This window comes from Charadrius vociferus, unplaced genomic scaffold (assembly GCF_000708025.1).
Source record: "Charadrius vociferus isolate BGI_N301 unplaced genomic scaffold, ASM70802v2 scaffold183, whole genome shotgun sequence".
In the NCBI taxonomy this organism is placed as follows: domain Eukaryota; kingdom Metazoa; phylum Chordata; class Aves; order Charadriiformes; family Charadriidae; genus Charadrius; species Charadrius vociferus.
Window position 1 is genome coordinate 3,904,799 of NW_009648250.1, and position 24,748 is coordinate 3,929,546.

Below are 24,748 nucleotides of genomic sequence, written 5' to 3' on the forward strand. Positions count from 1 at the left end.
CTTGTTTAAATGGATTAAAGCTTAGGTCAGACACTACTGTGCTCTACTTTTTGTCTGAGTAGGCCAGTACTTCAACACACTACTGGACCTCACGTGTGTCCTGTAGGCTGGGGCTGGATTAGTTGTCCTGGTTTAACAGAAAAGTTCTGCAGATTGCAGCTCGATCACCCCAGTGTCTGTTTTCTAAACTTCAAATTTTAATGACAACCCCCCAATTAAATTATAATTACTTACTATTATACACAAATTTAAGCCTGAAGATTGTTCACCTACTCTGTAGCTGTGGGTTTAGTTTTGTGCATATTTGTTACACCAGGCGTGTCCCAGTTATTTTATGTTGAAAAGTCCTTGGTGGATTGTTTGTGACTTTTTTTTTTTTAAGGAAAATGAGCTGTGCAGTTAAGTTGTGCTGTGTAAGTTATTGTCTGCTTCCTGTACTTGTCAAGTTTCGAAACAATTTGTGTTCGAGTATCTTGTGATTTTGGTAAAATACCTGTCATACTGCTCTCTGAAGTAGTGATTACTCGCATTTTGTAGATGAGGAGTTCAGGCAGATCAAGTAACATGTCTGTGCTAGAGCTAGAAATTCATCCTGATCCCTCTAAGTCCTTGGCTGGCAGCCTAACCACTTAGACTTCAGTTCCCCTAAGATAAAGGCATCCAAAAACCGTTTTAAGCTGTATTTAAGCCCTCTGACATGCTGTAAGAAACAATACAGCTTTTGGCTTCTTATCTTTCTGCTATTTTGTGGCACTCTGTTGAGGGTCTGCAAGGGGATGAACAGGTCTCTTGATTCCTGCTCAAACCCGTGTGTAAGCTGGAAGCTGTACGTACTGTGCATCTCTACGTCATTCACTTCTTAGATGAAATAGGGTTTGTGTCTATAAATTATAATTATATCAATTTTCAACATTGCCCACTTATTCTACATTTAATTTTTTTAACCTTAATGCTTTATATATAATAAAGATTTTGTGAATAAGGAACTGCTGCAATTGCGCAGGAATGTGTTCATTCATCCTGTTAAATCTGTTTTGTTGTTGGTGTTCCTTGAATTGATCTCTGTTACCCTCTGGTGCTGCAGCTGTTCCTAAAAAAGGACGTGTGGTTTCCTGCGTAGTAGATTGCATAATGTTGGCAAGGGGGAACGTGATACAATGCCACATTAAAGCAAATGTTGCTCATGTAATTTTATGACATACAGTCTTTAATACTCTTATGTGAAGTGATATGGTTATGAAGAGTGTAAGCTTTATTTTCTTTCACTTGAATCATGAAAAGCATAATTTGCCTCATTTAAAAAAATAAAATAAATTTCATCCCCCCCAGCCACCCACTTCGAATATGCCTTTTGTACAAATGGTAGTGATGAGTTTGGTTGCTTAAGGCTACATTGCATGTGCTCAATCAGCCTGACTGCTAACCAACTGGAGTGGTACCCCATGAGCAGAGCACAGTCCTGTGATGCGTGGTAAGGATTTGACCTGACAGTTTTACAGTCATGCAGCACATAGAGGCTTAGAGCAACAAAAAGGGGCACGAGGGACTGCGTGACAGAGACCTGTGCTGTTTCTGCTGCCTCTGCAGAGAAAAATGTGTAATGCTCTTGTCAAGGAAAACTGAAAAGCTATTTTCTTTCTCTTTTTGTCTCTCCTGCATTACTTGGGACTGGCTAGATGTGGAGCCATCTGTATTTTTACTTTGTCAAAGACACTGACAAACCAACTGTGGCTTTGTGAGGGAAATGTATTACCTTTATAGTAATATCTTTATAGTAACTTTATAGTAATTTATTACTCTTGGAAGCCATTTGGTTTGTCTTCTGTAGGTTATTTTGCTTTTCAAAACGAAGATGCTTGCATTTTGGACTGTTGAACTACTTCCTTATGTTCTGCTGTAGATTGGCATGGGACATTCTCCTTTCATTACCTGTTTAATGTCATTTGATAACTTTCTGTGTATAGTTACTGATTTCTTCGGCGTTCTCATGCACTTAGTGTGAAATATTTCTGATCTCATCAATGCTGAGACAAATTACATCACACAAGTGTTTCAGAGCTTGTCACCTTACATGTCTAATCTGCTGCATGGTACAAATGGTTATTTAGCAAGGATGCTGAGTAGGTTTTCTTTGGCTCAATCTTGAAGGTTGCTCTGTATTGGTTTTTTCTGCATAACCTGCTCTCAGTAAATGGTACAAGATTAAAAATTAAAAGTCACTAATGTAAGTGAGTTGGGAGTGGATAAAATCAAAGTGTGCTATATGAAAGTGTTAAATAACCCAAACAGCTAAACAGAAAGGAGGTCCTTGAATGAATTTGACGGTAATTCAATTAATTTATTAATTAGCAGAAAAGAAGTTTCTGTCTTTTTTGCTTATAAGCGAAGATACGGTTGTTGCTTTTGTTTTCCTAGTGATGTTGCAGTTGGAACTCAGATAATCTACTGTATTTCTTATCGCATGTTTTCTTCTTTGGTCCTGTGTTATTTTATTCTGAAAAAATGTCAGGAATTATTACCTAGAGGCTTTCAGTTACACTTTGCGGCTTTCTTGTCTCTTGTCATGTAATAACGAAAGCTCAGCTCAATTTGTCTGTTATTCTCAGAGTTATCCAAGCACTTAGGTATTTCTTTAATAGCGGAGGGGGTTTCCCCTTTCTGCCAGTATACAGAAAATTAAATTTTGTGGTTTTCATGTGTCTGTGTTCCCTTAAGGCAGAATTTATCTGGCCTGTTGCAGCTATCCGGGTCCTAAATCCTCATCCTGTTGTAGAAGCAGTGACATGTCATCTCACGCTTCCCCTCTCTTCTTCTTGCAACATACTTATATCAAGCTAATGTGTTTGTGTACTACAGTATTGCCGGTGTGTTTCAGAACTGTAATATGGGTGGCTAAACCATATCTGCTAGAGATGAGGAGACCAGCAGTGGATGAACTGCTTCCCTGGCAGCAGCTCCTCTGGCTGCTGTGCGATGCTGTTGCATTCAAAGGCATGCACCCCTCACCTTTGGCTCTTGAAGTCCCTTCACTTGCCAGCAGGAGGAGCAAGTGGAGTTGGCTGGTGTCAGGTATCGCTTGCATGCTTCTGCCCTCTTAGCAAGGGCAACACCTGGAAGGCGGAAAGAAGCAGGTGGAGAATTAAGAGATGCAGCAAAGCATCTGAAAGGGGCAGTGAGCAATAGCAGGAGGAATGTAAGAGACTGGATGAGAAGGCAAGAGAAAATACAAATAACAGATAAGGAGAAGGAATGGGCTGAATTTGAAAGGAAATTGCTGTGGGGACAATATCTGAACGATAGCATTCATGGAAAGCATTAGTGTTTTCATCAACAAAAGCATTAAAGCTAGCAGTTGTAAATGCCAATGAAGTCATGTCAAAGTTTGTTTTTCAATTTTAATAGAAAAAAAAATCACTTTTATAGAAGGGGCAGCCTCATCTATTTAAGCAACTTAATAGTAGTATATTATTGCTGTTAAAGCTTTTAAAATGCAGACTTTTTAATTGCTACTGGCTAAGTCAAAATAAAAACTTTTGAATTTGATTTCCCTGTAGAACACTGAATGGTGGATTAAAGGGAGGGGACTGGAGATAAAGGGCAAAAAATCATTGGAAACTAGGATTTAAAATAATTAAAAAAATCTTTTAAAAGACTCCATAGGGGAGACTAGGAGTTGTAAATACCCTATGAAAAGCTTTGTGGTTTTGAGAGTTGGGTGATGATTTCCTGGGAGCTGAGTGGAACAGATCAAGAGATCCTTGTGTTCTTCCAGAACAGGTTCTTGTGAAATTGTGGTAGCTGATGCTTGCAAGAGTTTGGGCTGTAGCTTGAAAGGAGCTGAGGAGTCTGTTTCTGTCTATAATTTTATAGACCTGGAAGAGCCTTAGGTGAAGAGCACTCAGTGGATTCCAGGAGCTCTGTTCATCTTGATTTGATACCACTTTGACAAGGAAAACTTGAATCTAAGAGCTTTCAAGGAGCTATCTGACATGTTTGGGTCTAGGGCAATCTGTGGGCTAAATCCATCCTTTTCTGCTTATAAACAGAGGTTGGGTTCATTTATTGTTTTACAGACTGGGTGTTAATGGGCACCATCCTAACAAAATGCCTGGAGGTGTTCTCCTTTCTGACTTGGATGTAGAGGGCTATGGAGGGCAGTGGGAGGCGGGTGTTCAGCAGTCTTAGTTATATGGTTAGTAGGAATCTGTGATAAACTGTGCATTGTATCTCTCAAAATACCTACAGTAATGTTGCTTATTTCTCAAAAAGATGTCCTTCCCTGTGGATACGTTGAATGGCTATAGTCATGAGGACTTGGAGAGCTCAGCAGAGAAATACTTGGCTGACCTACAGTGTAGGAATCCAAACCATCATGAATTCTTTTCTCTGCCAGACCGCAGGAAGGTAAGAACCAGCAAATACCTTAGTCCCAGTTTTCTTGATATACTAGTAGATTTAAAAGATTTACAATATCCAGTCCATAACTATTGAATTACATAATTATTTTAGCAAAGCTGTTGTATTTTCCAAATTCGTGTTTGTGTTAAGCTCTACTTTTTTTCATTCTGTAATTGGGTTTAAATCTGGACATCAGTGACTATTTGCTGCTTCTAGGCAATGGATCTGTTTGCATTACATAGTTTTTTAAAACACTTAAAATTTCAACTAGTGAGTCAAACACTTGCCTAAAAAGCACTTACTCACACAGTCACAAAAATCTATCATCATATCTAAGGGGTTCATGATTTACTGAAGCTAACTGGCTCCTTCAGTGTTCTTCATGGTTGGGTTCAGTTCTTGATCAGGAAGTTTTGCTACTTTCAGAGATGATTCCTTTCTTTTTATCTGAAATGTTCCCTGCTGTTGTTTGGAGTTCTAGCAGAGGCTGGCTGTAGCACTTTGTGTTTTAAACACTTATCCATTGCGTCATAAGTTGGTCAATGTTGGTTCTGTCTAGATGAACATTTCTATTAGAACTAGTACCGATAAAAGCAATGGTGTGTAACTTTAATGAATAATAAGTGAGCTGAGAGGATTCTCTGGGGGAACAAAAGGTCAATGCTGCAAATTCCTTGGCAGAAGCAGGATCTGAAGTACTTTCCTGCATTTCTGCAGATGCTGTATGCCTAAATATTTGTATTAACATCCTTGTTTGTGGCATAGTATGTAGTAATCTTCTTAACGTGGGTAAGCAAGTCTATTTACCACATCATTAATGTCTGTCTAGTTTGTATGCATTAATTAAATATTGAAAACGTGAATTTAAATATCAAAACGCATTTCCACAAAGGTACTCCAGTCCCGAAAGGTGGATTGATTTTACCCTTCTCATGTTGTTCCTGAGGGGAAATCAAGCAGACAATGTTGGAATTTCTAAAATGTGTGCAATTTCATGGAAGAAAAACATTTTGAATCTAGCCTTCCCACCTTAGCACATTAGGGCTTGTGTTAACGAACAGCACTTTCACTGTGCCAGTGTTTCTGTGCTTAACTGCCTGCCTTGTTCTTCTGTTGGCTTTGACAGCTTTCGTAGCTGGGACAGTGAACATACTGCTGGCTCTTTGCACACCTTACTTCAGTTGTGCGCATAAATGCAAATTGCTGACAGCAGAGCGCTGTGAATTACTGTAGCTAAATCTGCCAGAGCTTGAGAGTCAGAGCTACTTGTAATGTAGTCTGTAGTTAGGAAGAAATGTCTAAAGTAAGGGCTGGGGTCTGATGTGTGTCCTTGACATTTTACAGTTAACTGTTAAGCGCTCAGTTTTCAACATTTGTCTTGCCTACCCTGCTAAACATTGTTTGTATATTTTGCTAATGTTGTTTTAGCAAGATTCTATTGAGGCATTGTACACTCTTGTTTCAGATTCCTATTAGATTGTCAACTGTGGGCTTCGTTCCTCTTTATGGTGAAGAACAGACACACAAAATTCTTGCTTTGTTTGCACCAGGAGACTTGCTCACAGGTTTCATTTTAAGATTTTAATCTCTGTTGCTGTTTGGTGTTTTTTTTTTTTTCTGTGACAAATCCATGTAAGCAGGCCCTTGCTCATTCCATGCTAGTGTAGCTCTTAACTTTGCCACTTTTGCATTTGTTGTTCACTGCGTTCTTGTTCCCATACTATGATTTTTGTTGTGGATTCATGTACTCAAGTGATAGAACTTTGCATGCTACTTAGAGTAGAACTGGACCCATTGAATTCAGAAGATAGGTGGCAAAATAACAAGGTGCTCATCTGAATCCAAGTACAACATGTATCTCTTGATCTCTTTATGTACACCTCACCTCTCCAAAAGGAATTTATTGAGCATTCATAGAACCCATTTATTTGCCCATGAATTTAGATGCTCTTTATTAGCAGTGATTGATCAGCATCAAGTGTAAATTTGTCCTTAGCTTTAGGTCCTAAAATAGCTCTGACTAAGGTGACATCTCACTGGTTTGGGGTTTTTTTTTCCTCCCTTTCTCCCTTCCCATCCACTCTTCCATGTTTCCTCCTCTTTCCATTTAATGCCATGTATAGGATTGCCAAGTTTGCCGCAAATGCCCATAGATCAAACTCTTCCTGATTGCTAATTGCATGACCATCAGCCTTTTTACATTAATCTCCCTAAAACTTGCACAGTTTCAATATCAATATCTGTTAGTGACCCAAAACTAAAGTACACGTATGAATGAGAGTCCTCTTGGCATGCCCAGTTTTTAGTGAAAGGAGGTGCTAGAACACAGTGAAGGATAGTGCTTATGCCTGAGAAACAGTTCCTGTATTTGATACTGCACAAAATCTGCATTTGGTTTTATTGTTCTCAGTTTTCAAACAAGTCTTAGACTAGGGAGTTTTGCATATGGGAGGATGTATAGCACCACATAGGTAAGAGCAGCATTAATATAGTGCCAACTGAAGATGCTTAGCTTGGTTTTTAGGTGTTATTTCTAATTGTTTAGCAGCTTGAATGAATGTTTCTTTTGAAATGGTGAGAATCGCTAACTTTTTATTTCCCCTTGTTTCTTTCAAGCTGTAGCCCTGTATCTTGCTGGCCAGTGGTGGTCAATTGATGACATTTTGAGAACATCTATCCCTGCTAGACAGGGGCTTCATCAGGTAAAGCTCACCAACATTCACCTAGCAATTATTCTTATCCCTCAGGATAATGGCAAGTAATAGCAAATAGCTAGTGTGTGAGATGTTATGTTTTCATTTCTGAATGAAATTACTTGTCTGTCTCATGTCAAAAGCAAGATCAATGGGAAATAGAAGAATAGATACTAGGGGGAAGGGACCTTGGTTGTGAAGGTAGTATCTAGAGCAAGAGTGACTCTCTTACAGCAGCTTCATATGTAAGCTATTCAGATGTTAATGATGTTAAGAGCTTCTTCTTTACTCTGTAGAGCATCCTATATTTGGTTGTATTTAAATGTGTTAGTAGAGTGGTGCATTGTACCTGTTGGTCTTATCAGGAGACTAGTAATGTAAAAAAATTTTTGGAAACCTGTTTGATAGAGGCAACTTGGAGGTGGTGGCTTGCAGTGGCAATAGATGAAGTTTGGGAAAGTAAGTTGCCTGGTATCTGCTTTATTGCTCATCATTGACCTTTGTTACTATTACTGACACCTATGTAACATGGAGTTTTGGGGGTTTTTTTTTCCAAAACTGGAAATCTGTATTTTTCCAGGGCTGTAATTTATATCTAGCTGCTCTTGGAATCTGAGTTCTCATCTTTGATTTTTGTATTTTTTTAATTTACTGTAGAGAATTTGGTACGTAGCCTTGTCTTCCATGTCCTCCTTAATGGTAGGATGGTGGTTAAATCAGGAAAGCTGAATCTTTCCAGGTACAGTAGCTGAGACTCTGGGCATTGGGAAGAGAGCGTGGTTCCTCTGTTCTTCCTTCACAGTGGATAGATAGTGGTGGACTTATATTTCATGTGTGAAAGGAACCCTGCAGGACAGAGAAAAAGGATATTGAGTTCCTTGTTTCATGCTACAGAAACTGTTGTACTAGTTCTTCCACTGCATCACGTCCTGTTGTCTGCCACTCTGTCAGCAGTGACTGAGAGTGCCAAGTCCAGCTACCCTGTGAGGCTCATCATTTCCCCTTTGTATGACTCCATTTACCTGCTAGCATGGGAATTATGAGGCTGGTGTACTACTATAGTTTGTGTGTTTCTTAAATCCAAAAGTACTTTTGAGTTAAAATAAAATTCCACCCACCGCCCCACTCCCCACACTTCTCAGCTTTTACCCATTGGATTAGCAGTGACACTGAAGTTGTGAAACATCCTTTGTCTGTGGTAGTGCTTTGTACTTAACCTATTGCTATGGCTTCTGAGCATCTCCTTGCCCTGAAACGAACCTCGGAGCTTCATCCTGCTTTAGCACTTACGGCTTCTCTTGACTCCATCTGCAGCTGTGCTAACTGGTGATTTTGAAAAACAAGGTCCCTGATGTGTAAGTATTAACTAATCTGACCTCTCTTTTTAAATGTGTTTCTGTAGGTGAAGACTCTTGGAGAGAGGGTTGTTCTTTATGTTCTGAATCGAATTATCTATCGGACGCAAGAAATGGAAAGACATGAGGTCCCATTTCTCTGTCATGGTAGCAATGACTATGCTAAGATCATGTGGGAAAAAGGAGAGGCTATTGGGTTCTATTCTGTTAAACCTACAGGTAAAACACTCGAGTGTTGTGGGATTTGGGGATTGAGGGGGTGAGGTAGGGAGTTTATTTGAAGAATGTTGTGTTTAGTAGACTTTACAAGCCTTGTAGGCCTAATGAGTTGGTGTTTTCCTGAAATCATAAGAGGTCAGATTGCTGTTAAAATTTCTAGCTTAAATGCTTATGTGCTTTAGCAATCTAAGAAAGTTCTTAGATTTATCCATGTTCTACAAAATATATTTAAAACTGTAGAACTGAGGTATACCCAAAAGCTTTTTTTTCTTTTTTCTGTAGAACAATTGTTTACAGTTGGATTGGGCTGTGCTTGTTTTCTTGATGTTGCTGGTTTTGGGTTTTTGTCTTTTTTTGGCCTAGCTCCAGAATGCAGAGATACTCTTTACCTGAAGTAACTGTCGAATCAGATGTCATTATCGCTGTCATGGTTTAACACCAGCTGGCAACTAGGAGCATGCAGCCATTCCGTCACGCCTCCCTCTGCCCCCCCTTACAGGACAGGGAGAAGAGGGAGGAGAAAAGAGGGGGGCAAAAAAAACCCCACCTCATGGGTTGAGATAAAGGCAGTTTAGTAGAACAGAATGGGAGAGAAAATAATAATAGTAGTAATAATGGTAAACATACAAATTAGTGATGCCGTACAATTCCTCTCATCACCCAATGATCAATTGCTGAGCCTGTCTTGAGCAGCGATTGCAGATTCCTGCCCCTGGCCAACCCCCATTTATATACTGAATGTAATGTCTATGGTATGGAATATTCCTTTGGCCAGCTTGTCCTGTCTATGCTCCCTCTCAGCTTCTATGGAAAGATGAAGAAGTCCTTGACTTAATATGAACATTACTTAGCAACAGCTAAAAAAATATGTGTTACCAATATTATTATCATGCTAAATGCAAAACACAGCAGCTACTAGGATGAAAATTAGCTCTGTCCCAGCTGAAACCAGGATAATGACCTAAACATTATGAAGCCTTATGAATGTTATGAAGGTCAACAAGGACAAGTGTTGGCACCTGGGAAAACATAATCCAGGAGTGCAGCACAGGCTGGGATCTGCCTGGGTGGGGAGTAGCTCTGTGGAAAGGGACCTCTGGGGCTCCTGGTGGACAACAAGCTCAATATGAGTGAACAGCGTGCTGCTGCAGCAGAGAAAGCCAAGAGGATGCTGGCCTGCATCAACAAGGGCATCACCAGCATAGATAAAGAAGTCATTGTCCCACTCTAGTCAGTGCTTGTCAGGCCACACCTGGAGTGCTGCATTCAGTTTTGGTCCCTGCTATGCAAAAAATATGTGGACAAGCTGGAGAGGGTCCCGAGAAGGGCGAAAAAGATGATCAGAGGTCTGGGAAGCCTGCCATGTGAGGAAAGGCTGAGAACTGTGTGTGTTCAGCCTTGAGAAAAGAAGGCTTAGGGGAGACCTTATCACCATGTTCCAGTATTTAAAGGGTGGCTACAAAGAAGATGGAGACTCCCTTTTTGCAGGGAGTCACATGGAGAAGATGAAGGGTAAGGGGTACAAGTTACCCCTGGGGAGATTCGGATTGGACACAACAGGAGAATTTTTCACACTTGAGAACAATCAGCCATTGGAATAATCTCCCCGGATAAATGGATTCCCCAACATCAGTCACTTTTAAGATTCAGCTGGACAGGGTGCTGGGCTATCTTCTCTAGACTGCTTTTGCCAAGAAAGGTTAGACCAGGTGATTCTTGAGGTCCCTTCCAACCTGGTATTCTATGATTTTATAGCATAACAGCATGGAAACTTCATTCACAGGCATAAGATTCAGTTACACCTGGTTATAACAAAAAGAGATTTACTTTCCTCCCATGCATGCATTCCGTCAGAGATTACTATTGAGCTGGCAATTTTATGTTACTAATATTACAGACTCTGTTTCTGGTTTTTTAAAGCATTATAATTTCTCTTTAGTTATTTTGGAATTAATGGTGTTTTTCATTTAATGTTGAATAAAATTTAGTGTTTGGGTAGAATATTTAGCACATTGTTAGCACTCTGTAGAACATCAGTATTTGGATCAAGGAGAAAGAGTCTGGCATTTTTGTTTCCTTTCTAGAGGGGGTTAACTAATTCAGGATTAATGATGGTACTGGAGGCTTGCTGGAGGCTTCCCCCATCTAACATACATGTATGCCTTTGCAAACTGTTAAAAATAAAATAAACTGTCTGGGTCACTGACCTATTCTGGTCTGGCACTCAAGATGGGAAAGCAACCAGCTAGTTTGTTCTGATTATCTTTGTGTTTTTTCTTTAAAAAAAAATGCTTTGTATAGTTTGTATAAGTCTCAGTATTATTTTTAATGTCAAAATTGCTGTAGTGTGGTGGTCGCAAAGTAGTATGTACATTGCAGTGTGTTTTCTTGTGGCCTTATAGAGCTGGAAGTTAGTAGTGGTTCTATTTTTAGCCTAGAATAGGCATGCTTCTTTATGCGGCACTTACAATTGCACGAGTATAGCAAAACTTATTTCTCATGATGCCCTCTCATTTACATGTCCTGAGTTGGCAAACACTGAAGGCTACTCTTTCTAGGCATTATCAATATTTTACCCACATTTGATTGTGTGCTGCATTCTCTGAATAAGTAGTCTACATGGAGAAAGACAGCTGTGGAAACAGGTGGTGAGGAAAAGAGTGGTGGAGCTTGACTGGTATCCCAAAGGGTACCCAAGTAATGTAACCTCTCTGCCCATGTTTTTCTTGCTTAAAAATGAAGCTAAATATATTTCTTGGTCTTAAAAGTATAAGGTTGCAAAGACTAATTGTGTGGTATAGACATCTGTATGCTTCTCTTTGCCCCTGTTAGAGGAAATTTTTTGGCATAGTTCACACTGACTCACAAAATGGGGGCCTGAAAATGGATTGGATAGTTAGTGGGCTATCTTAATGCCATTATATGGCATCCCTTTGTCACCACTGAGTCCATAGCTACCTTTTGAATCCCTGATACTGAAGTACTTATGTGTTGTAACTGACTGTTTCATCTCTGTTTAATTCGGGATAATGTGTTCTTTATGGGGGAATTCCAGTGTAAAGCGTCCTAGGATTTTTTTGTGATTTCACTTAAAAAATTGGAATTATTGTTTCAATCTTTAAGCAAGAGCTGAGTTGCACTCTTCATGGTTGTCCTGAGGAGCAATGTAACCTACATAAAAGTGCAATTCAGGAATTTTATTGTCTCCTTTTTCCTCCTCCCTCTCTCAGCTTCATTTTTAGTATAGTTTTCCTATGGAATTGTATAGTGAGATTTCAAAGTGAGCCTTTCCTCTCTACCTCTGCTATTCTTTTCTGGTACTACATATTTTTTCTAACATATTAACCTATTGATATATCTTGGCAATGTTATGAAGCTTGCCTAAAGAACCAATAAATGGCTGATAGCAATTATGTATTTTTAATGAATGTTATAAATTATTTTTATAATTTTTCATGCAATTTTACATGGGTAGTAGTTTGGTGCTGCAGCCTGTCAGTGCTGAAGTACTGATGGATATTTTTTCTCCTCCTATTATTTCAGGAAGTGCTTGTAACTCTTGTCGTGATCAGAGTTATAAGCTGCCAGTGCTGGACACAGTGTTTGTAAGGAAAAAACATCGTGAGAAGGACTCTGGGCTAATCATATTGGAAGACTTTGTGAAATCCTTTACTGAAGAAGCTCTTGGCCTGCGATACCCACTGTCATTCTTCATGTACACAGGCAAGCACTTTAATTTATTCTTCTGTTCTTCTTTGTGCTTTCTTTACATGTCCAAACGAGCGCTGTCATTCAAGTTCCATGTTTGTGGCTGTGTGCTCAGTTTTTGTATTCAATGTTCTGCTCTTCACTGAAGCTTAAAAATTCTGATTTGTTTAAGGTGAAGTAGTTCCTGATTAGATTTTTAATCCTCTGCATGATATTAGATTACGGGGTCTCTGTTGGCTTTCTGCTACTGTGAAGTTTGCCATTGTATCCCCCCCAAGCCTCCAGAAAGGGCTGATGCATTTCTGTGTAGGATCTAATGTATATCTTCTTTGTAGCACCTTTTTCTTGTTGGCTCCTAAGCCTCGTAAGGTCCTTTAATTCATGCTTTCTCAGAATGTCAAATGGACATACTAGGCTATGTTTTAACTTGGGTATAAGAACGCACAGGTCTAATGTGTAAGGAACACACATCTCTTGAATTAGAAACCCAAGAGGGTTATGTCATCTAGGAAATGACACACATTCTGGAAACAATGTTGCTCAGGACTATGTTCAGGCAAGAAGCACATTTCCTTTGCCCTGTTTCTCAAGGCTTATCTTAACTCTTAGGGCATCTGCCAGCCTTCTTTCTATGAACATTTTCATCTGGTCTTCTTAGGAAGTGGAAGTTTTCTGCTTTTCCAAGTACCGCTGTCTGTTGTTGGACCTGACTAGACCTGCTTTGTTAGGCTTCAACTAGCAAATTGAGCAGAATTTAATGACTAATCCATTTCCTTAGTAAATGGCACTGAGATTATGCGTCAATAGTAAATGATGTAAAAAACGGTAGTTTTCTTGGTAGCTACTACAGAATAACGTCAAAGCGTGCATCTTCACATGAATGTTTAGTATGTGTATTGGGCACAAAAAAAAAGAGCGGTGGAGAGACAGCAGAGAAGAAAATATTCCAGAAGTGAGCAGTATGTGGATCACAAACGATGCAATGATAATGTGTTTGCATTCTCAGTGTACATTTTACAAGTGTGTACAATAACAGGGTGTGGCAAAAATCACTTGACTATATCTTCTGCCTGAGAGCCCTTCTCCATCCTGCCTTGGGTCTTGTGATTGGCAGGGACAGTGACCAGTGAAGTTGTAAAACTCACGTGAGTGCTTAGTGAATAAGAAGAAAATCCCATCCATATTTGCTTGCAGATTAAAGTAATAATGGAAAGTGTTTAAACTTGAAGAAAGGATTTATTGAGAAGGATGAGTAGGGTAAAGCAATATTATGTTTTTTTCAGACTTAAGTGTTTTATTGAACAGTTCTTTCTGTGGTGGTTTCTGTGTGATAGATTGCAAATTAATTTGATTTCAGATAAACTTCAAAAACTGGGGTACAACCAAGAATATAGTGTATATATAATATAGTGTTTTTTCTTATGTTTATTTAGCTTGTAAGCAATATCTTGAGAAGTATGCTGTGGATTGTAAACGTCTGTGGGAAGTGCAGGCACCAGGATATTGGTTCCAGAGAACAAATGTTATGGCTATGTTGCAAAAGGAAAAGCTCAAAATTGCAGGTATAGATGCTTTTTTTTGTTGTTTTCTGGCACTTTGTAAATGTCAAACAAACACTCTGCAAGTTCAACAGTGACTTCTGTGAATGCTGCCCGTGGAAACTATTTGTCCTGAGATCTGTGAGATCCTATTTGGAATGATTAATTGCTATATAAAGGTACTAAAATTTTCAGTTTCCCTGTTTCCTCTTTTGAATCTTAACAGCAGAGGCCTTGCAGAACAAAAAGACTTTTGAAACAGAGGATCATTTTTCGCAGTCTACAGCAGTATCTGAAGCAAGTGAAGAGGAGACTCAGCTAAAAACACAGCCAAGTGTAGGTACACAGCCTGTCATCCATACATTACTGTGTTCAGTTTTGAGCCCCTCACTGCAAGAAAGACATGGAGGTGCTGGAGCGTGTCCAGAGAAGAGCAAAGAAGCTGCTGAAGGGTCTTGAGCACAAGTCTCATGAGGAGTGGCTGAGGAAACTGGGGTTGTTTAGCGTGGAGAAAAGGAGGCTGAGTGGAAACCTGATTGCTCTCTACAACTGCCTGAAACAAGGTTGTAGAGAGGTGGGGGTCGGTCTCTTTTCCCAAATAACAAGCAATAGGACAAGAGGAAATGGCCTCAAGTTGCACCAGGGGAGATTTAGATTGGATATAAGGAATATTGTCTTCACCAAAAGGGTTGTCAAGCATTGGAACAGGCTGCCTAGGGAAGTGGTTGAGTCACCATCCCTGGAGGTATTTAAAACATGTAGATGTGGTGCTTAGGGACGTTGTTTAGTGGCGGATTTGGCAGTGCTAGGTTAACAGTTGGACTTGATCTTAAGGATCTTTTCCAACCTAAACAATTCTATAATTAAAAAGACTTGAGACCTTTTATATAATGTTTCTTGTCCTATTCTTCTGACTTTAATTACCTGTTCTTAATGTTCAGTAAATACTGTAAATTTCTACAAAGAATACATTTCTGATCTTACGGATTTCAGCACATTAGTAAAGGTTGATCAATGTCATGTGTTGTCATGTGTGCTTGATATTTCTATTTCAAGTTCTCAAAGAACAGTACTGGATTATGCAGAGAGCTTGTACCTTCTGTATCTCTTGCAGCCAGTCTTGACAGAACCCATGGCTTTTACCAGAAAGTGATAACCTATTTTTTTTTTTATAGCTTTGTTACTTAAAAAAAAAAAGTATGATAAATGCTTTTTGTTCATCTTGTTATAATTGAATTGGCTCAAGTCTGGACTTACAAAAGCATTTGCCATATATATGTTACTTTTTTGGGTGGATGTTATTCTACCCACTGATATAACACCAATGACTAAGCTGGGGTTAAAAATACGACTTTTTTTTTTTGCAGGGTGGTGAGGTGTTCTGGTGAATATGGAGGGTCTGTGGCACAGCTGTCAGGGTCTCTAGTTTGAGCTGTGTACTAACAGCTTGGAGAAGGGGGAGTATTTCAACTGGCTCTGAGATTAAACTGTCTAGAAAGGCTGTTGAACAGTAGAATAATTGTAAGAGTGGAGAGAATGAGGAAAAGTTTTTGTAGGAATGCACATTCACATCACAGTTCAGTACAATGGAAAGAGTTTCATTTGCATTGATTCATACATTGTCCATGTACAAGGACTGCAGCTTTCTTTGTAGGTATTTGAAATATCAACAAGATTTCAGCTACATATGGGTGTGTGGTTGTGAATATCTTTGTGGCTTGAATATTATGAAGCTGTTCCTCTATCTCATTTGTGTTCTGAGCCCAGACAGAATGTGCTTGAGAATAACTCGTAGCTCCAAATACAGCGAGCATGGGTTTGTGTGCTTCAGGTCTGTCTGTAGTATTGGTATGACCATGCTTCCATGGAAGTCAATGCTTTAATTAAAATAGGAAATAATGGCTGAGTTGATACACTCAACTATTAGTATCCAAACTTTTTATTTGAAGTGTAAGTGAAAGATCCCTTTCCCAGTTGAGAAAATTATAATTTCCCAATGCAAAACTGACAGCAGCGATATTTTTAGTCTCTGAACAGAAGCAACAATTCCTAGTTGTTTTTCATTTGTAACAGTGTCTTGAGCATCATCACTGAGTTCTAGATTCAGATTCCAATAATGATCATATCGGCAAAATGATCTAAAAAAGTATGTTTTGGTTGTAGAACTATATGGATGTACTTGTAGAAGATAGCAGAGGGATGGTACTTCTCATGATTTTTGTTGCTGTGAGTTAAGAACTCAAGCTTTGTCTCTTGCCATTTTCTGGAACAGGAAGATGTTAGATCCAAAGTGCTCCAACTCTTCATTGCTTGGTAGAATTGATCGTAGCTCTCTTCTTGGCACCTGCACTATCTATAAGCAGTTCTGCAATGCTCTGAAAACTGTTGGACCACCAAACAAAATAAAACACCCTACCTTCACTCAAACCAGGGAAAAACATTTCCCAACTTTCACCTTTTGGTAATGCTCCCCGTTTTGTATGTTTTGATGCTAGAATAACCTGTCATTAGTCTACAAGTTCTTATTTATTTCAAACTCAATTGAAACTATTTCAAGCAGCAGAATCTAGATATGGCCACTTTTTGCTGGCATTCTTGGGTAGTACTGGAAGTGAGGCTGGAAAGGTGGCAAAACACCTGGATGCTGGTTATATTGCCTGTTCTAGATTACTTCCCACAGCTAAGAAAGAGAAATGTGCATAACTTTATTTTGAAGTGGGCAGCTTGTACCGACTTCAGAGTATCAACTGCTTGACCAGTGAGTCCTTACCTAACTTGAAAAAAAAAAAAGGAAATATTGGGATGGTGGGGAAGAACAAGAGGCAAAAGAGCTCTAGGGAGAGGGAACTCTGACATAAGCAGCCTCTTGTGCTGACTGTGCGTGTAACCTGCATTACTGCTGAATCATTAAGTTCTGTTTTTTCTTGTCTGATCTCTTTTTTTTTTTTTTTACATGGGCTGCCATATTCTGTTGCAAACCACAATAAAAATAAGACTAGAAAATAGAATACAAATTTAAAAATAACTTTCCTGTTAAATTTTGTCAGCTACTGTAGTGGAGTCCCTTGGGTTTATACAGAAAAGCAAAGTGAAAAAAAGAAACAACTTCTAGGGTTTCATTTGTGTGGATACCTGTTATAAACTGAATGGTTAGGAAAAAAAATTGGTAGTGTTGTTTATAATGACAGGTCTTATGTACTGTGTTGAGGCCATAAGGAAAATGCAGAAAAATATTCATCTGTGTAACAAAATAATAATTAAAAAAATCTGTTGAAAGATAAGATACATACACGTAAGTATCATAAATTAAGAATGTTTGTAACTGCTCTTCTGTAGGCTTATTACTTTGAAACAGTGAGTGCTTTAGAAAGATTTAGCCACAGATAGGGAGATGAAGGTATTTTAATCAATTCAGAAGTTTTTGGAATAATACTAGTTTTGCTTTTGCTTTACAGGCTGACTCTCAAAAAGGTAAAGAATCATTAGATGTCCGTGCAAGCACATCTAAAGGTAAAAATAACCTTGATTAACAGTATTGCGATTACTGAGGCTGAGTAGGTTAGCAGGCTCTTTTACTGCTTTCAATTTTACCATATTCATCTGCAAAGTGTATAAAAAAAACCCATGCCTTCCTCTAAGGTGCTGAGGTTCAACTCATAAATCTTTTAGAGGACTTGGGATAAAATTGTTAGGAATCTTGATAAAGATATTACGCATGTATGTTCAGAAAAAAAGTATCACAGTGAAATGTTGTTTTACTTGCACTCAGTTGCTTTAATGAAATACTAGGGGGGAGGATTGTATGCAAATTGTAGATTGCATTTGTTCACTTGCATTTATTTTGTTGATTTGTTTTTGGTTTTTTTTCCTAAGACCCTAACACGACTTCTGCTTCTGTTTGGACACGAAGCAGTCACTTAAAACGCCCCAGGATAAGAAAAAATACCCCAGAATCTCGATCAGAAACTTCCCAAGGAGTTGAGGAAAATGCTCTTCATGTGTCAGAAAGCAGGTAGAGGAGCCCATATTTTACTGTTTTTGTTTTGTTTTTTTTTTTTAACTTTGTTGCTTGGGAAGTCACAAACTACATCAGTGTCTCATAGTGTGCTACTGGGTATTTCTTCTCCTTTCTTCCTACTTTACTTGTTTGATTTTAAAATTACTCAAAATGAAGCCTGATACGAGAAAGAAAATTGAGACATTGCCTGAAGAGTGATTGCACCAAAATGTAGCATTTCTGAAACCTCGGCAGATACTGGAAATAACAGTAAGAAAACAGTGAAGGCTGAGGGTTATAACAATCTACATGAAGGTAAAAACATCTGTTTTTATTTATATTGACAATGCTATGTGTGATCTTTGGAGAGGTGTCCCTTCCTGACCTTTTGTTATAGTGGCATATTGCAGTAAAATAAAGCCTGGCTGTTTAGTTTGGGAGCTGGTTATTGCTTGTCACTTAACAAAAGAGTCATAGGGAGCCACCAGTCTTCAAAGTAAAGCCCTTTGTTTAGACAAATTCTGATTTAAACGAGTCATAATCCAAACTTACATCCTGGGGAAAAAGAGTCATTTCAGTTCAAAGGATGTTATCCTGTGTGATAATTTTCAAATGGGGATGTGAAGAATTGTGCCACTTGCATGCTGTAACAATTCATACAAGACAGGGCCTGAAGTACTAATTTGCACTGGCTTCCATCCAGAAAGCAGAACTGTGGCTATTTAAAATAAATAAATAAACGTCTCCTTCCTCCTCCTTACTGTGTGTGAGTATATGCATGCTTATAGACACACACTGCCCAGTTTCTCTGACCCCATGTCTCTCTCTCCCTCTCTCATTCTCTTCCAAAAAAACCCAATGCAACCCCAAAATCCTCTTTGAAGAACTGAAGATAACCTGATTATTTTTCTAGGAAATCCCTCAAACTTGTTCCATTAGGTTTCTTTAAACAAAATTAGTTGTGTGGGTTTGTTTTTGTTTTTTTTTTTTTCATGCGAAGCTGAGGTCATCAGCTAGATGCAGCCTAATTTTTGTGTTTAAATTGCTCTGTGGAACTACAAAGACACAGCACTGCTGTCCTGCACTGTCAGTGTGCAGCCCTAAGCTGGTTCAGACAGGCCAAAGGGCATGGTTTGATGCTGCCACAGGTTGAGAAATTCTTTGCCCTGTTACTACTACTAATTGGCTGGTTGGTGTGTAAGAGGACTAGCCTGTTATTGAATGCCAGTATTTTGGGCCTTGCAAAATGAAGTCAACAAGATGCCACTGCTACTTGGAACAAGGATGCGTAACGTGTGTTTGTGAGCAGAGCTAAGGGGAATCCTGGTGGCAGCAGGGTAGGATATCAACTTGGGTTCTCTCTTTCCATGCACATTAGCAAATGCAGCAGGGTCTTCTGTCAGGGACTTTCCCCTATGGCGTGCCTTCATTTCAAGACTAGCACCTGGACTAAAACACTCCAATACTGCCTTTACTACGAGATTGTGGAGCAGTCTCCTGCAAATCTATTGCATGTACTTCTTTCTTTGCTTGTATGTAATACTTCCAGTTCATCTGAGTTTTATCATCTCACAAATGAGAACTGGATGTTTGAGATAGTGTTAGTACCCATCAGGTGCATCAGATCTTAACTTAATCTCTAGCCGATTGATTCTTCAGCCATGATGCGTTCATTGCCTTGAGTTCTTTTCCAGTCATGGTCTTTGTAGTATATGTATATTCAATGATTACACAACATATTTGCTTTTATAATTCCATAATTTTAAAATGTTTCTACAGTAGGGATGGGTGAAGTTGCTTCCTTTCGCACCCCTTTGTGGCTTTCAAATATGTAATGGATTACTGCTTTCTACATTTAAAATGGCAAACACATTTCTAACTTTTATTCCCATAAAATGGAAGTGAGATAGATGTCTTCATTTTATAATTGCCCAAGCAAGTTTTCATAGTTGATGGGTTTTTTTTCCTGATGAGGAGTTAGCCATTTTCAGATGTATTTCGTTTTCTGGATTCTTATTTCTTATGGCAAGCATTTGATGCAGCACTTTATAACTGGTCATGAAGGAATTTCCCTGCTGAGATCACTGAAATTATGTATTAATCTAAAAGATTAAAGGATTTATCTTGATACTTGCTGCAGGCTGGAACTTCCTGCCCACACACCTGAAAGCTCTAAAGACCTAGTAGAAGTACCTGAGGAGAATACTATGGAGAAGGATGAGGATATGATTGTTGAAGATGAAGGCCAGTCCGTATTGGAAGCAGAGCTACATGTATCACCCCCTGAGAAACAGAGTGAGAAGGAGGTGAGCTGGATGTGATAGTGGATAAATTTGGAATACAACTACAGTTTCTGTTAAATATGGTCGTTGCTGCCTTGATCCATATGGGTATCAACTCTGATTTTTTTTTTTTTTTGTACTGATGCTTCATTGAGAAGTATATCTGAGAAGCTAAGGCTAGTATAGAACTAGTTTCAGGGAACATTCCGTTATACTTATTGTGAACCATAGACTTCATAGCATCCTCAGTAAGGTGAATTTGTAGCTTGTCTACCAGCCTAATTTTCTTAATTGATTTATCCTACTCACATGCTCCAGAGAACTGGAGTAAGGTAAAGATCTGATCCAGTATCTCCAATTTTAAAGAAAAAAAAAAAGTTTATTTGAAGAAGACAAGAGCTGGTATGCTTCAGTGACTACTGTTGGCTCTTCTTACTTCTCCACTTAAAGCTTGCTTTGACGTTTAAATCCAACTTTTAGCTACAACTTGTTAACAGCTTGAATTTAAATCTGTGAGTACCTTTTGTGCCTAGTGACGCCTCCAGGGTTTTATGTTCTTACTGATAGGTGAGAAAGTGGATCTTGCACTATGCTGGGTTCAAGGAATGTATGCTTGTGAGATGCATAAGAACTTCTTGGCTGGGGTCCTAATTGTGTAAGCTACGGTCAGAAATTTAGTGCAGGTGACAACACCAAGCTAATACGCTGGTTAAGTTAGCTTCTCTGCACTAAGCTCTGCCTTCTTAGGACACATTTCTGGGTACCCAAGCTATCTGCTTCTCATATTAAGCTGCAAATTTAGATCACAAATACACCCACTAGTATTGGGGGACAATTGCTGGGCATAATCTTGACTTAAAAATGCAATTTTTAGGAAACTCCATCAGAACCTCTTAATGGTGAGGTAACAGAAGAAACTGGTAAAACCTCACTTACAGCTGAAGAGGAAACAGCAAATGAAGTTGTAAGTGGTGAATTAAAATTGCAGTCTGAGAGTCAAGGAGAAGAGCCCTTAACACTGTTTGTTCCGTTAATCCTTGAGCCTCCAGCAAAACCTTCAGAAGACACTGTATCAGAGGTGAGAGAATTAAAACAAAATGTGCAGTCATCTTTCCTTCAGAGTGTACCTTTCTTGCTGTTTTTACTTTTTGTTAAGTAACAGATAGAAAGTAGCCCCTACCACCATATTAAATTCTGGGGAGAAGCAATTATTAGGTCAGATGATGTAAATCCATAAGCAGAATATTCTAATGTTTCTGTTTTAATTAGCAGAAGTGGAGTGTATATATATTCATGTGGTATTAAAAAGAAGGATATGTTGCTTCAGTGTGCCTTGGCAGTTAATGAAACAGACCCTTCTCACTAAAATACTAGTTGGATATGAGTGAAAAGCCACATCCTTATTTTGTCTAGTGATTCTGCCCTGTTAAGTGTACAAACAATTAATTACTGGTAAAATATCCACAGATTTTACTGGGTTTTGTTTATAGTGCAAAAGCAGATTGTTACATGTGAGCAAAATGATAATTGTATGTCTAAAATAAAAAACTTCTTTTTCCCTGGGATTAATTTCAGAGTGTTTTTACTGTACCTGAATAATTATTTGAATAATTTGAAAATAGGAGAGCAACTCTGGGTATCAAATGCAGTTCACAAAATAGTCTCATGCAAAAAGGAGGAAAGGACTGGTTTGTTGACTGTACATGTAGTACTAAAATCTGCTGAATGCCAAAATATCCTCCAAGGTTGCTAGCTAGGGGCAGTAGTTGTTCAGCTTCTTGTATCTTCAACTGATTGTCCCTTTGGTTGTTTTGGCACCCTTCCCTTCCTCTCACAGGTTTTAAATGCAAATGATTCAGAAGTGCTGACTGAAGAAAGTACATTAGTAAAGGAGGGGGGCACTGAAGAAGAGCAAGAATCTGACATCACTGAAAATGCAGCTGCTTCAGCATCTAAGGAAGAGCCCTCTGACAATGGCCTGCCCAACTCTGTGGTAAATGAAGCAGCAGAAGAATCTGTTTCTGAAAACGTATCACCCAAAACAGCTTCCTCATTGGAAGACCAAAATGAGGAAGCAGGGCACAACTCACAGGAGGCTCCTGTTACCTTGAGTCAGAGCTCTTTGATAGTGGTTGAACTTGAGGGTGTTTCTTTTCAGCAGCCTTCTGGACAGGAAGGACAGAAGAACCAGTTGGAAGAGCAGTCAGAAGAATCTGCTGAGCAAATAGATCAGTACGTGCAGACGGTAGTGGAGCGGGCTGCTGACAGCAGCTCTGAGGAAGCAGAAATTGAGGTACCCATTGTAGACCGGAGAAACTTGCGAAGAAAGGCCAAGGGCTACAAAGGTCCACCCAAGAAAAAAGGAAAGCCAGCTTAAAAATGAAATCCTGATTGTTAATTCATCTATTTATAAGAAAGTTATTATCTTACGTAAAACACTAGGGTGTAACTAAACCATCTGGGACATGGGACACAGGGGCTTAAAAAGCTGGGTTGGACTTCCTCTTGGGATCCATCGCCTTTCCTCAAGTTTTCTTGAATTTTTAACCAGTAGACATTGAGCTTTATCAGAGTAAGAAAGTAAACAGCCAGTCTCCTCCTTTTATAAACAATACATGCTGTATAAATACAGTTGCGCTAGCAAAGGGAACAGTTTGCATATTTAAGGTGGCAGTTGTGGAAGAAAAAATGCAGCGTGAAATCCTGACCCTATCAAGGTCCCTTAAATTCCCATAGACTTCCATTAGGCCAGACATCACTTTAGCACTCTTTTTTTTTTAGTAACTTTGTGTTCTCTACTGTGGAGAGAAGCAGAAAAAGAAAAAATCCTTCTCATTTCTTGTTCCCTCCCTGTAGATTTTCCCAGATGAGATTAAAATAATGTAAGATTCTCAAAATACACGAGAAGGTATAACTCAGTAGATCAAAATAACATAAGCAGCATGTCTTCATAGAATCAGTTGAAACAGCTGAGTGAGTAGAAGCATGGTCAACACAGTGTCTGCCATAGTGGACTCTGATGATGAAGTTCTTTATGTGAAGATTGAGATGTCTACACAGTAAACTGTAGATTGAAAAGCGACCATCTTGGTAAGCCTGTTTTTCTGGAGTGTATGGAATGTAGACTCCAGTGCATATGCTGACTGTTTGAACTGCCTTCCTAGCTGCTTGCATGTGTTGAGTGGAAACTTGATTACTTGTTACATTACAGGAAAAGGATATGACAACTTTTGATCTTGTTTTTGGTCTGAATGGAAATGGTGCTTGTGTTTTCCAAATACTTGGCTGTTGCTGTGGGGTAACTGTTAAATGTTGCGTCTGCCAGGTGTGTGACTCCTGTGAGTGCTGGCATTTCAGGTGGTTGTGACATTCATTAGTGTGAGTATTAGTGGGTGTTTCAGCAAATGCTTGTTTGCCAAACTTCTCTGCCTTCAGGAGTTAGCAGGTGGTTGCTTGCAAATACTTCCGATTACCACTTTCTTTTTCTTACTTGGGCGTAATCCCTGGGATGATAGCCTCCCAGTTCATAGCTTTTATTAAAAACAGCAACCAAACTTTGCTGTATGAAAACAGAAATAAAAACAGGCTTTTCATGCATTTTTCCCTTCAGTGGTTCTCCTGGCAAACCATATTTTATTTAATTTGGCACACGCAGAGTAAGTTACTCCTCAGTTTGCTATGTGTTTCTTTACATAAATGAAGCTTCTCTCATAATGGGTTAAAAACTCAGGAATAAGAACAAACAATGGTTCTAAGAACAGGAAATCACACCACTATTTGTCCTGCTATATGCCTTTTCTAAGATGAGTGAACTAGTCTCCCACAGTGTCTCAAAAATAGAGGTATCTAGAAATTGCTGCTCAGGACTTCTGAGTACAAGGTTTTCTTGAATAGTTGCATTGCTGTCTTTTATCCCTCTATGAAGCTAATGTAAGACTCTGGTTTTGGATTTTATGCTTTCACAGTTTAACTGTATTTATAAGATATTTTAACTGTATAAGATCCATTCGTACTACTTTCAGCTGATGAAGTACCATACTCCTTTTCAATCCATTAAGAGCAGTTTACAAGAGAGAAAAAAAAAAAAAGGCAGTTGTTAAGAAACGTATATTACCTAAACTTCAGATACCGGCGCATGGGATTACTGAGTTAAGTCTGGGTTTCTTGAACTATTGCACGTAGTTGTAACTTCCTATCAATGTAGATATAAGTACTCCTTATGAACCCCATGACTGGTAAATGTACAAGAGCTTTCATGATTGTTTGTAAGCATATTCAAGTGAACCTTGAGCATTTCTAAAACTAATCAAGCATTTTCTATAAAGCATATGAGACAAAACTTTTGTTATCTTCTGTGTGGCTTGTCTTTTACTACTAAGATTTCTTGTGTAAAAAAAAAATAAAATAAAAAGCTAGAAAACACATTGCATTGCTAAGGATTTGGGATTTGTGAGGGCTGGTGGCTTTAAAAAAAGGGCAGTTGAATGCAGTATATTCACAGAATGGTTAGGGTTGGAAGGGACCTCTGGAGATCATCTAGTCCAACCCCCCTGCCAGA

At 38.9% G+C, this 24,748-nt stretch overlaps 1 protein-coding gene across 1 annotated transcript; it reads left to right on the forward strand.

Annotated features, from left to right (window-relative positions):
- The first annotated feature begins 4,269 nt into the window (after positions 1-4,269).
- Positions 4,270-22,567, forward strand: FAM169A (family with sequence similarity 169, member A). The gene is made up of 14 exons (XM_009884305.1): positions 4,270-4,404; positions 5,864-5,963; positions 7,015-7,100; positions 8,494-8,678; positions 10,088-10,100; positions 12,238-12,388; positions 13,807-13,935; positions 14,138-14,247; positions 17,367-17,421; positions 17,785-17,923; positions 20,049-20,214; positions 21,065-21,268; positions 21,357-21,359; positions 22,028-22,567. Exons 1-14 carry the CDS (start codon positions 4,270-4,272, stop codon positions 22,565-22,567), a joined length of 2,016 nt encoding a protein of 671 aa, XP_009882607.1.
- The last annotated feature ends 2,181 nt before the right edge of the window (positions 22,568-24,748 follow it).

Bases quoted from the DNA above. Each gene is read 5' to 3' on its own strand.
- FAM169A (XM_009884305.1), top strand. From the start codon at position 4,270: ATGTCCTTCCCTGTGGATACGTTGAATGGCTATAGTCATGAGGACTTG. The intron at 4,405-5,863 runs GTAAGAACCAGC...CTCTTGTTTCAG, and splicing joins CTCTGCCAGACCGCAGGAAG to ATTCCTATTAGATTGTCAAC. The intron at 17,422-17,784 runs GTAAAAATAACC...TTTTTTCCTAAG, and splicing joins CCGTGCAAGCACATCTAAAG to ACCCTAACACGACTTCTGCT.